Source organism: Caretta caretta, chromosome 18 (genome assembly GCF_965140235.1).
Source record: "Caretta caretta isolate rCarCar2 chromosome 18, rCarCar1.hap1, whole genome shotgun sequence".
Classification (NCBI taxonomy): Eukaryota; Metazoa; Chordata; order Testudines; family Cheloniidae; genus Caretta; species Caretta caretta.
This window is the reverse complement of record NC_134223.1, coordinates 16,060,381-16,073,672: the sequence shown is the minus strand read 5'-3', so window position 1 is coordinate 16,073,672 and position 13,292 is coordinate 16,060,381. Positions and strand designations below refer to the sequence as shown.

Here is a 13,292-nt window from a genome sequence, read left to right as displayed (position 1 = left end):
CAAACCCAACTGGCAGGCAGGTCAGAAGAGACATGCATATGGGCAAAGTGCACTTGGCTGGGCAGTGAATTTTAAACATGAGAACTGGCTGATCTGTGGTATTTTCATGGCTCCAGTACAGTATTTTTGGTGACATATAATTTGACTGTTTCTTATAGTGCCTGTTATGAAACATCCCAGTCTCATTGCAAGGCAGCTGGAGAGCATCATTAGGGTTGTGCGGGTTGCTGGGTATTGACCTTGGTGACGCCTCTAACTGCTTTGAAGGGACAGCACAGTGTTAGTCTCTGCATCCAGAGGGAGATGCTTTGGGTCAGATTCTGATTCTGATTCATTGTTTCATATAACTTTAAGGCCAGATGGGACCATGGGTAAAACCTCCTGTCTATCACGGGCCGTTACATTTCATCCAGATACTCCTACACGAAGCGCAAAGACTTTAGCTAGACCACGACATTTCAGTCCTCAGGAGACTAAACTGTGGTGTACAGGCACAGAACAGGGGAGACCGAGGTGCCACCAATACCCGAAACCCCCTGCAGTGCCAAGGAATTCATTAGAAGAGATATGCCCAGATAATCCTAGCAGACAAACCAGGCCCCATGCGAAAGAGGAAGGCAACCCTCCCCTCCCCTTGCCCCAAGATCCCTGCCAATCTGAGCTGGGGGAAAATTCCTTCCAGCCCCAGATTTGTCAGAGCTGAGTGGGGTCACTGAGTACGGTGTGAGGTCAGGGTTTGGCCATGAGAGAGATCATACACCACTGGGATCCCTGCTGCATTCCAATGCTGATTCCCTTGTGGTCCTGCCTGCCCTGTAATGGTGGTTTCCACCATTTCTTCCCCTTTGGGTTGCAGTGATGTCCGGAAGTTCAAGGAGACGAAGAAACAGTTTGACAAGGTGCGCGAGGACATGGAGATCTCTCTGGTGAAGAATGCGCAGGCCCCGCGGCACAAGCCCCACGAGGTGGAGGAAGCGACGGGCACTTTGACCATCACCAGGAAGTGCTTCCGACACCTGGCCCTGGACTACGTGTTACAGGTGAGGTTCTGGCCCACCAGCTCCATCCAGTCTTCCTGTCATAGAATCAGGCGAGCTCAGGATAAATGCTGATTATCCATCAGCCGAGAGTAGAGGAACCACTGGGTGGGTGGAGGTGAGAAAGGAGGATCTGACATTTGGGTTTTAAAGGGCATCTGATTGTGAAATTATCCAGCACTTAATCTGCTGCCTCAAAGAGAATCCCTGGGAAGTTTTTAAAAGCCAGTGCATGATCTGGCGAGACCTAGTCAAAGGTGTTTGGAGCAGACCTGGAATGAAAGGCCATATCTGTACTGAGGGTTTGCCCTAATTTCAGCCGTGAGGTAGCCGGGCTGCTGCAACCCCAAGGATAAACAGGAAAGCCACAGTTTGCCCTAAATCCCAAGTCTGCTCTGACCACCGTTTACTTGGCATACTCCAGCCTGTCCATATCAAATGCTTACTTTACCCCTGCTTGAAGGTGGGGTAAGGTCCATAGGTGTACACGTATTGGTGGGGCTGCTATCTCTATAACTGACATTGATTGCTTGGCAAATTCCCAGGATAGACAAGGCCTAAGGGAGAGCCGGTTTCTCTCAGAAGTCTCTGCCTCTCTGATCTGCAGATCTCTCCAGCAGGGCTTACAAGATGGCATTGTGCAATTAGCCAAAGTAAGAAAGAGAGATAATGCCTCTGAGTGCTTTTCTCCCCTATGTTCTGATTGTGAGTCACAGCCCATTCCTCCTACAGAGAGTTTCCTTAAAGAAAACCTCTGGGCACATGTGTGCGTGTTTGCATATATATTTGTGCATGCACACACATGTGTGTATACACATTGCTTGAAAAACTGCACCCTAGCGAAATGGGAAATGTCACAATCATTTTTCATAAAGAAAACTTAAACTAATTCCCTTGATTGAAGCTCCTTTTAGCATTACAGTCTCCTCAAGGAACATAGTTTTTGCCCCTATAATTACCCCTTGCCCACCGCCAAAGCTTCGTTTGTATCGTTTGCAGATTTGATCAGCTGACTTCAGGTTCCTCCTTCCAGGCAATGGGTTTAATAACTGAACAAATTCAGTGCAAATATTGATCCATGTATCACTCCACTAGCCCTCATTCCCTGCAGCACCAAATTGGGACCAGCTGCCAGCACCGTCTGTCTTATCATGAGATAGTCTATGGCGTCACATCCTACTGATTGCTGAGAATCAGCAGTGGGTGGAAAGGGGATGCTGTCCCTTTAATTTGTAAATTTGCTAACCTTGAGGGATTGTAGCTCTTCGGCTTCTGGGATTTAGAGAGAAATCCAGCTGTGGTTGCTGGCAAGGTCACTAGGGAAAGAAGTTCCTGTGTTCTAGGCCAATATCCAATGCTGACGAAGGTAGAAAGTGCCACTAATGCCATAGACTGATCCAGTGGGATTTCTCTGCTAGCCCTGCAGGGGGTGGGGAGGGACCGATCTAAAGCCATGTGCCCCAAAAGACACAGACAGAGGAACTGGGGCAGGATCCCTTTGCATCTCTTTAGGCTCAGCGACATTAGAGTTGGGACAGGGTTAGCATTTTATTTATTTATATGGACACGCTGGGGCCCTTGACATAACTTCAATCTGCACCCTAAGTGCGGCTGTTTTACCAATCTCTGTCCCCTTCTGACAATTCCCCTTCCCTATTTCAAAGGTCTTGGAAACAAGAGGAGTCCTGCTCAGAGGACGTAAAGGGGTTGGCCTGCAATGCAGAATCTGGCTCAGCATTTTTTGGCTAATGTGCCTCTCACCTTGCCCAAGGATGCTAGGATGCAATGTGCCTTGGGGAAAAGCAGATTCCAGCCTCTCAGCTCTCTGATTTATCACAGCAGCCAAATATCTGTCAGTGAGATGATCAAGGAAAGTTGGAGTTAAATTAGTTAACTACTGTGCAAATCTGCCAAAGTCCCTCCCCCTCAACCCCCCCACCCCGCCCCCAAAATTGGATTGCATGAATCAGTTACTTGAAGTAACTGGGTATTTTTAACTGCCAGATTAATTTGTTTTTACCAGTATGCATTTGTGTGGCCTAGGCGTGCCATCTAGTGGCTGGTTTGGTTTATTTACTGGAATGTCTAGATGAGACCAAACAATTAACAGAAGCCTCTATGGTGGGAGAAAGAGATCTGGAAAAAAGATACCTTTTGGCCTCATGCAAGATGCCAGGAAACAGTCCTAGCAAGGCCACGACTGACATGTCTTAATCCTTACGGCTTGGCACTTCCGCTAGTACCAGACCATAGCTGCAAAGACACAGCGCTCATTTCCTGGACCAACAGCCTGGGAAAAGCAGGAAGCCTGCCCCTCCCGCTTTTACCCGAAACTGTTTCCGTTTATCACGAAACAGACTTTGGCCACAGGCCCAAAATTTGCATGAAGGAACTTTGCTTTTATGAATATTTGCACACACAAAAACGAGTCCAAAAGGGGCTCAGACCCAGAGAATTGCAATTCAGGGCCAGGTTCTCCAGGGTGATCTGGCACCTTTGCATTCCTCAGGTGGTGCATAGAGGCCAGATTCTGATTGTAAATGGCCATGGAGTTCCCCTGTGGAGTGGAACTCCCCCGCCCCCGATTTGGCTCCCATCCATCCCCTATCCCCATCCTGGCTGTGGAAGGGAGGAGGGGGAAGGTTGTGGGGCAGGCTTGGGATGTGTCTGAGTCGAGTTCCTCTACATGATACTCGCTGGTATAAAGCCCTCTGGATAGCTGTAGCAGAAGATGGGACATGGCTGAGGAGGAATCGGGAGGAAGGTTCTGCCAAACGCAGGCACACTCCATCCCCCGCGCCCAGCAGAGCTCAGACATGGGGGAGAATCGAGCCCTCGGTCCCTGATCCAGGAACACGTTTGCCTGTAACTTTCGCTCCACTCTCGTCTCAGCTACTCCAAGTGCAGCATGGTTGGAGCTAATTGGTGCCACATTTATAAATGAGATACTAACACACCGGGACCTGTTTTGCAGCTGTCATGGTAACATATTGTTCGTGACACCGACAGCTGAAGCCCCATAGAAATCTTCTGCTACATTTGACAGTCTCTCTAGTGCTAATTACAGCACTTGTAAGGCTTCCCAGATGGGATCCATGGGAAAGGTATTATGTAACTGCACACTATTCATTTTTTATTTTTAAGGCATCACCATCTCTTCTGCAGCCTCTTATTTTTCATTTCCCTTTAATGTTTTATAAATCTCAGAAGCATTTTTCATCTCCTGACCTGTGGTCCATGACCAGAGCTGACAAGAATGTACTGGTCCTGAGAGCGTTTGCACTAGTTCACCAACCAAACAGTTTTGCAGCAATCTCGCCCACCTGATTTTGGCATCTGTTATCTCATGAACCACTAGTGCTCACTAATGGACCTAGACACAGATGCTAGGCTGGATTTATGGCTCTTACAGTGTACCTGGCAGCCAATTCACCAAGCGTCCTCTACTATTCTGGTCCTTGTGCCTTTCTTGGGCAAAAGCTGCTGGTTGCTTCAAAAGGTGCTGTGATTTTGCGATTCAATTAATTAGGGGTTAAGATGAGAGCCCACCAAACTCTCTGTATTGGTGACATATGGCAGGTCTCCAGAAATAAAAGGACAGCACAGGAATCTGCTGCATCATGCCCTGTCTTTTATAATGGGGATTGAAGCTGGGATTTGCCTGGTCAAAGTTGCACGGAGCAGGCTGAGAGATGTTGGAACGTGCTTTTGAACCGCACTGCTCAGCACCTGCTGAAGGAGCCGCTTTAGCACCAACCCCGACTGTGTTTTGCAGAGAGGTGTTACGACAGCCGCAGAGTACGTTTCAGCCTCACTAGATGGTGCTGTCGTGCTTCTCTGACCACGGAAATATGGCGCTAGACTAAGGACTGAGTGTGTGACTGAAGGCCCCTTCTTTCATCCTTAGAAGTGACCACAGACCACAGGAGATCAGAGGCAGGCTGGGGGCCACGCAGTGGAAGTTTGCACAGCAGCTGCCGGTGCTCTGAGGATAACTTCGGTTTCCAGGGCTGTCAGGCGACTGATGCCTTTCCTGAGCGCTAAAGTCACGGAACTGGTTTCCTTTGTCAATGACAATGGGTTATTTTAGGAAGAAGGTCCCCGTGCTCAGGTACCGTGGGTGCGGATTACGTGGCCAGCTGAGCTATGGCGAATGCGTAGCCCTGAGCCAGCACAGATTGTACTGACGCCATTCGACCTAGCAGCTAGGAGGAAGCAAAGCAGTCGCCCACCAGATGTTAAATGTGCATCGACATCACAGGCACCAAGTATTGATTAGTCTCCTGGGGCCAGCCTAGCTATTCCGGTGATCTGCAGTAACACAAAGGGGGCAGCATCTTCAAATGCACCTATGTCCCTTAGGAGCCTAAGTCTGAAAATTTGACCCAGGGACTTTAATTTTTACCCAGAAATCTCTACATCTCCGAGTGGGCCAGTCAGGCGCCAAGTACCGCTGCCTGCTTAGGGTTGTTGCAGTGGGTGCGGCTTGTTATGTCTAGCCCATGGGCTGCTGTAGCTGAGTGTCTTGTCTTGATTCCCTCACAGATCAATGTCCTCCAGGCCAAGAAGAAGTTTGAAATACTGGATGCGGTAAGGGTGCCGTTCAGTTTTCCCTGCTGTCCCCTGGTGACTCAGTAGACTGTTTCAGACGAGCAGCCGTGTTAGTCTGTATTCACAAAAAAGAACGGGAGGACTTGTGGCACCTGAGAGACGAACACATTTATTTGAGCATAAGCTTTCGTGGGCTACAGCTCACTTCATCGGAATGCATCACGGAAGCTTATGCTCAAATAAATGTGTTCGTCTCTCAGGTGCCACAAGTCCTCCTTTTCTTACAGTAGCGTTGCACGCTCCGTTTCGCCCAGGCACAGACACGTCCGCATGCGCCCCGGCACTGAGATCATGTGTGACACAAGCAGGAAGGCCGATGTGGGCTGCAGGTTTCTGGCACAATAACGCACCACAAAGAAACAAAAAAAAAATCCCTCGGCGCTCTGGAAGGGCGAGGGCTGTCAGAGAGGAGTGACAGTGACACTGTGGAAAAGGCGCCATTGTCACTATGTGGGGCGGGATGGGGGGGGATACCTGCAAGCTTAGTAAGATTAGAGGGAGGAGGAATGGTGAGAGAGAGAGGGCACAGAGGAAGAGCGAGAAGGTGGAAAAAGAGGATGTGTTGATGTCTGCAGAGAGAGGTGATGTAGCTGAGCCTGAGAAGGAGATATGCATGGTCTAGAAATGATATGCTCTACCTTGGTACATATATGGCCACCATCCCCATAACGTCTGAGCACCTCGCAGATGATGCGTGTGGCCTCAGAGCACCCCGTAGACGCAGTGCCGTATTCTTATTCCCATTTTACAGAGGCGGAGAGAGATCAAGTGACTTGTCCAGGGTCACGCAGGGAGCCGGTGACAGAGCCAGGAATAGAACCTAGATCTCCTGAGTCCCAACCCAGGGCCTGGTCAGTCACAAGAGATGTAGTTCCATGTAGTTCTATGAGGTGGGTCGCTCCTTCGCCATCATCAGCATGGAGGAGAGCTCCCACAGGCTAGCGTTATCCCGGGTGTCACCCAACAGAAGGCATTGAAGTGACACGGGGGATTCGTTTGGCCCTGGCAGAGGGAGGGGCTCCGAGAGAGCTCTTTTAGAGAGGATTGTGTCTGCTCAGGCTATTTTCCTAGGCCAGCACTGAGGCTGATATTCTACTGGGGCGAGAGGGTGCCCTGCATAATCTCCCCTCTCCTCCCATCCCCATGGCTCCGCTCCTGTTCTGACCATGTGCCTTGTTTCCCATCCCCAGATGCTGTCCTTCATGCATGCCCAGTACACCTTTTTCCAGCAGGGCTACAGCCTCCTTCATGAACTTGATCCCTACATGAAGAAGCTAGCCACCGAGGTGAGGGATTGGGGCGAGGGGGTGCTTGGTTCAGTTTGCCATTTCCCTGTGGTGATCCCTTCACCATGAAAGCCTTGAGCATCGAGACGGAAATGCTCCGGAACCTGTCTTTGCCAGGAACATGGCCGGCATGGGGATTCAGGAGCTCAGCCGTAATTAGACAAGTTGGCTCTTTCTGGGCATCTCCTGCTCACTGGGCCAAGCAAAATCCCCTATGGTCCATCTGGGACTGGGCAGCCTTCCCAGGCACAAGGCATCCTGTTTTTTTTGTTTTTTGTTTTTTGTTTTTTGTTTTTTGGTTTTTTTTTGTATTGCATCTTTCTTGCCAAAGTTTAGGGCCTGGACTGGAGACATACCCTCCAGATTCCTGATCAGATTCTAGCCCTGGTCTTATACTGAGCCCAGTGCATGCTGGGGAAGGATTTGGGATTTCACAGGGTGGTGGGCATGCCCAGGTGGTGCAGACAGGAGCATGAAAGCTCATCGTGATGTGCTTCAGGATAATCTTTGTGCTTTGGTCTAAGGAGCTCCCTGTAACCAGGGCGGTGACAGAGCATCACCCCAAATCCCATGTTCTGGGAGGAGGTCCCAGGGGTGGAAAGTTAACTGCTGCACCAGCCCACAGCGCTCACCCCAACGCAGCCTCACTGGACCCGGGGAAACTTGCATCCCTCCCCAGGACGTAGGCCATTTGCAAGACTGGCGTGAGCCCAGAGGAGGGGAAGTGGGAGAGATGGCTGGGGGCTCGGTAATGGGAACCATCTCACTGAATTTTCCTTCTGGTTTTCTCCTCCCTGTCTTCAGCTCGACCAGCTGGTGATCGACTCGGCCGTGGAGAAGAGGGAGATGGAGCACAAGCATGCACTGATACAACAGAGGGTGAGTCCCAGGGGGCTGCAGGCTGGCATGAGAGGACATCACTCTCCGTCAGCACGGAGAGCTGAGTGGTTAGCGGCACCTCAGCCTCCCAGCAAGGGGACTGCTGCGGGAGAAGCTAGCGATGGGAGTGTAATGGCCCTGCAGCTGGGTTACACACCATGCGGCAGATGAACCTTTCCGCCGTCCTGTGCCAGAGCTGGGTTTGGATGCAGCTGCTGGGGGGGTCCCTTCCCAACTAGCTCTATTCTGGTTTACAGAATGGGAGTGCCATCTAGTGTTTGGAGCTGAAGTGATCAGGAGTCAGGACTCCTGGGTTCTGGGCCCTCTCTACCCTAGGGCAAATATTTCATCTCCTCGTACCTCAGTTTCCCCCTGCGTGTGATGCTTCTCTACCTCCCTAGGTGGTTGTGAGGCTTAATTGGTTCATGTCTGTGAAGCACTTTGAGGTTCTTGCGCACAGGGAACCATTCCTGGAGCCTGTTATTGTCATGAGTCCACACATAAAAACAGTGTCATGTAAGGCTGGGATATCGCTCTGGGAAGCCAGGTTTGGCTTGGCGAGCAGTTAGAGCAGCCCAGCAGCTCTCCCACTCTCCCTCCCTCGTCTCATCCATTCCCTCTCTTTTCCCTTCTCCCCATCCTGCCCTCACAAGCCGGACAAAGCGTCTGGCGAGCCCCAGCGTCTGCAGCTGCCATGGTGGCAGCACATCCCTCCCGAAATTTGTCTCTCTGCTCTCACATCTGTCCGGCCGGCTTCCCCTCCACCTTTCTCCAGCACGCCTGACTGCCCCAGCTCCACCAGATGGTCAGCGCCCCCTTTTAACTCCGCCAGCAGACGGAGGGATGGAGGGAGCCATTTGCTCCCTGGGGGCTGGGCTGGCTAAAGGGCCATTTCTTCATTCACATGGAGATCCCCCTTCCCCCTCGCCCCAGTTAGGTTAATGGGTTGTGAGGGAGAAGAGGAGGGAAATGCACCTCTCTTCCCCATATCTCACTTCCCTCCCACAGAACGAATTCCCAGCTACCAGGGTACAAGAGGCTCTGCCTGCTTTCTGAGTAGAGATCTCCGCATCCCTCCCCAAAGGGGCAGAGCAAAGCTATTTAAACTGAGGTCCAATAGACAGGTACAGGTGGTGAAGAGACCAAACTGCCTTTCACTACATGATTAGATAGATAGTTAGATAGATAGATAATGTCTGGGTATGGTTGGATGAGCAGACCGAGGGGTACATATGGGGATGGATGGATGTCCCTTCAGCATGGACATTATTAGATATAAGGAAGGATCCTCTTTCTTCTTTGAAGAGTCACGTTCTGCCCTTTCCTAGCACCCTCCGTCTGAGGCTCTCCAACGGCTTCACAAACATAAATCAGTTATGCCTGACAAAGCCCCTCTGATACATCAGTACTAGTCAGCCAATGCTGAAGCTAGGTAAACTGAAATACAGAGAGGTGAAGTGACTTCCCCAAGGTCAAGCATTGAGGGTGCATCTTCATGGCAAGCAGAAACCCATAGCTCCTGAGTGAAAAATGCAGAGATGTCTACTTCCCAGGCTATCAAGTCTCCTGATCCCTCTGGCTCTAAACACTCCCATTCTGTAAACCAGCCAGTTACTAACCCCTGGAATATGCCCTGTGCCTTGACCGTTATTACTTAAAGGAAACCTCCTCTCTAATGAGCCCAAAACCAGATTTTTTTCCTCCTCCATCAAGAAGGCAGCTGCGGGGTGGGTAACTTCACCAGTAAGAGGAGAATATTTTGGGGAAAATTTTGGTGCTCCAGTAGAAACTTGATTTTACGGCCACCAGTCTTTTGCACAACCAGTTATACGAACCATTTTTCCCAATGGAAAAGAAAAAAAATTCACATAACAAAAGCGATATCGATGATGAGTAAGTTGACATCCCTTCATCTACTAACAAGCCAAAGGAAAGAATGCCTATGGCTGAGTCAACAGCCCGTGTCACGCAGTGTGGATCCCCTTAGATCTCCGTGGAAGCAGTGGTTCAGTACTGATGAAAAGGGAAGAGTGAATTACCAACACCACTTCCTGTGTTTTCCTTGGACATCCACCTCGGATGATCCTTCTTTAGCTTCTAAGATATGCTAAGACCACAGTCCTACGGGGCATGGCTTCAGAAACAATTATGCCACCTGTGTCAAAAGTATCTCAGTGCCGGGAGCATGAGAAACAGGGCAGATATGGAGTTTGGGCCCATCCCCAGCTAGCAGGGCTACAGGATCCTTGAAGAAACATCCTAGGATCTTTTCATACAACAAAGCTGCAGTTTCCCATGCAATATTAACACTAAGACTCTTGCTGAGTTGCGGGGGGAGGTCAGTGGAGTCTGCTTAAATCTCCTCCCTGGGGCCTAAGTAGGTTGCTTAGCTTGCATGTCCTGTGGATGTCTGAAAGAAAATGCCCAGCTGAGACCCAGGCAAAGCCCAATATTGATTTCGTCCTCATGAGCGAGGAAGTGGATTGACAGGCTGGGAGAGGAGAGGGCAGTTCGGTCGTCTGCACAGCGGCCGCTGGGGAGGAGGAGATGGATTCCAGTGTTTTGCTGCCAAAGCAAAGTCCAGACTCTGCACAGAGAGGCATGTTGTGTTTCTCATGCCCGTCCCAGAGCAGGACTGACGGGAAAGGATTCACATGCACCATGCATTTAAAAAGATGCAGAGCCCAACTCTGCTCCACTGGATCAGTGCATTCGGCTAGTGAAGCCAGCATGTCACTACCCTGCCTTGGCATGACACTCGTGACAAAGGTGTCACAGTCCACTTCTGCTGACACCATGCAAATCCAGAGTAACTCAATTGGAGTCATGGGCGTGGGGGCAAACCCTCAGCCGGTTACATTGGCATACCTCTATTTGCTACAGGGGAGCTGTCCAGTAGCTGAGAGTGGGGCACTGGGTGTTGCAGCTGGATGAGTTCTTGACTCTGGACCCACAAACTGTGGATTCAAATCTAACCCCCAGAGTTGGATAACAAACTCCCAGTGCAGTAGCAGGGGAAGGGTGTCGGTCTGCATGATCAGGGATGAGATGCTAAACTGAGGTCTTCTTTGGCAGAAATTAAAGATCCCCTTGCAATTGCTTGTGAATCGTAAGGGAAAACCGAGGAGTCTGGCCCCTACATCCCCTCCTTTGCTAACACGGATTCTAACATGGCCTGTTGCCGAGTATATACCGGTTGCTGCACTGACAGCATCTAACTCGTTATTCTGTACAGCTATGGAAGACCAAATCAAATGCTGTTCCCTTGTGCTATTGCTGGACATTCATAGAAAGCAGCTGCAGTGCTGTCTTCTCAGTTTGCAAACCCAGAACTACACACACACATTCCCATGGGCCCACAGTGTCAGATCTGCCATGCACATCAGGCACTGAGATGTTTGGCTCCCTGACCCTGGTATGTAGCTACTGCTTGTGTGCAGAAATACAAGATTTGGAGGGGCACAGAAATTGCATGGATAATTCTGAGCCTGCCGGTGCATCTGGAAAACATGGTCGCTACGCCTTGAGAAGCTTCGCTGGGGGTTGATTTTGCACTTGATCACTAGGGAAATGTTAAGTAATGTGCCTTTTTTTCTTCTTTTTTCTCTCATCACCCATCGTTGACGTGCCCCCTCCAGACCCTCCTGCAGGTGAGTACAGCCACTTTGCTGTGTAGTGTCTTTTGAGAGATTCGTTCTTCCCTTTTATGAGCTAAATTTATTGGACGGAGTTGCACTTAACTACACGTGAACTCCAGTGAGCCCTGCTTTTAGATCTACACTGGCAATGGGATGGATCCTGGCTGGATCCTTTAGTGCACTAGCCTGTTGTCTCTGGAGAACTAATTCCCAAACGCAGTTGTAAGGGAGTTTGGTGGTTTCATCCTAATCCCTATTAGATTTTCCTTCACATAACAAAACTATCATGCTATATCCCAGATGCCTGGCAGTCTTGACTCAAGAGAGGCCCAGTTCTGGAACTGCAGGGGTTCCGTGGATTGGGACTGAAGTGTGTTGACCAAGCAGTGGAAGTAGAATAGCAAGAAATTCTGCAATTGAAGATGGATGGGCCAGATTTTGGAAAGCATTCATGTGCCTGAAGATGCAAGTAGGCAGTCCTAGTGGGGTTTTCAATAGGTCCTAGGTGCCTAACTGCCATTGAAATCCTACATGCTTTTGAAAACCCCTCTGTGTGCCTATCCCCATCTGCATCTGTAGGCACCTAAGTACTTTACAAAATTCTGGCCAAAAGTGCATTGGCAGAGCCCTGAAAGGGCCCAGGACCCGCAGAAAAGGGAGCGCTGCGGGTCAGGAATGAGATGCATTGACAGAGCCCTGAAAGGGCCCAGGACCCGCAGAAGAGGGAGCGCTGCGGGTCAGGAATAAGATGCATTGGCAGAGCTGTGGGCCTGGAATAGCAGGGGCTTTTATAACTGAGCAATGAGGTGCAAGGGGCCTTGGGACTGGAATGGTGGGTGGTGGTGCTCGTCGGGTCTGAGGTACGGGGTGGAGCTGTGTGGGCAAAGCTTGCCCGGTGCTACCCACACTCTCCTTGGGTCCAACCAATGCGCCTCTGTCCCTGGCTTCGGTGAGCATGGAATGTTAGGAGCATGGGATAAAGGAGCAAGTCGACTGGGCCATGCTCTGGTCACCAGGGCTTGGGTTGCTGTTTCTCAGCACCATGGACACTTCCTCCTGTTCATTTCACCTTGCCCTATGTTTCTGAGTGGAAAACCAGAGGCTAAGCAGGCGATGGATTTGTTAGCTGAAGTGGGGCCATGGCTATATATCTTATTCCCACCGAGTAGAAGAACACTCTCAGGCGTGGAATTCAACAGATAGGAAGCCAGTGCTGAATCGACTGTGAATTGACAGAATGATAAACGGAGTCTTTCCCCCTTCTCCCTGCTCCACGGATCACTTAGCCACAGCTGCTGCACTGTAGCTCCATTGCATAACCCTGTTTACTTTAGCTTTATTGACACGGGTCAGGAACTGTTCTGCAAACCGCCAGATGGGACAGCATGGGAGACAGGAGCTAGTTAATCTGCTGTCTGTTTTCTTGGAGCTCAGCAGTTCTTCAGTACCTGCTCCCTTTCCCTTCAACCAAGCATTAAGGTACTTGGGGAGGATGTCTGATGGGGCCCTCTTTGGTTTGGTACCAATGTGCGGCCATATGTAATAGGGGTTATGATTATGCACTGCCGGGGCGCACCTCAGCTTGTTAGCCAGGAAGGACATGAAGGTACAAGCCCTACATCTCAGTCAGGTCCGCGTCAGCTCAGGCGTGGGATCCCTACCTCCGCTGTACGTAGCTGAGAGTGAAAATCCACTGCTGAGCGGAGGCTGCCAGTCAGCTCAGTCCCGGACGCTGCCTCTCCTGTTGCTCAGGCTTCACTCATGGCAGAGAGTGTGTCCTGCTGTCTGCAGTCTGAGGTGTCCAGTCCATTGGACAGCAGCTCATTCTACCTCCTGGGTGT

General features: G+C 50.5%; 1 protein-coding gene across 1 annotated transcript in view; it reads left to right on the top strand.

The window, feature by feature from the left end:
• Positions 1 to 13,292, top strand: part of ACAP3 (ArfGAP with coiled-coil, ankyrin repeat and PH domains 3) — a 158,628-nt gene that overhangs the window by 99,322 nt on the left and 46,014 nt on the right. Inside the window, exons 6-10 of the mRNA XM_048824822.2 lie at positions 857 to 1,040; positions 5,583 to 5,627; positions 6,839 to 6,934; positions 7,739 to 7,813; positions 11,452 to 11,463. Of these exons, the coding sequence (XP_048680779.1) occupies positions 857 to 1,040; positions 5,583 to 5,627; positions 6,839 to 6,934; positions 7,739 to 7,813; positions 11,452 to 11,463 (412 nt within the window). The remainder of the gene's footprint in view (positions 1 to 856; positions 1,041 to 5,582; positions 5,628 to 6,838; positions 6,935 to 7,738; positions 7,814 to 11,451; positions 11,464 to 13,292) is intronic.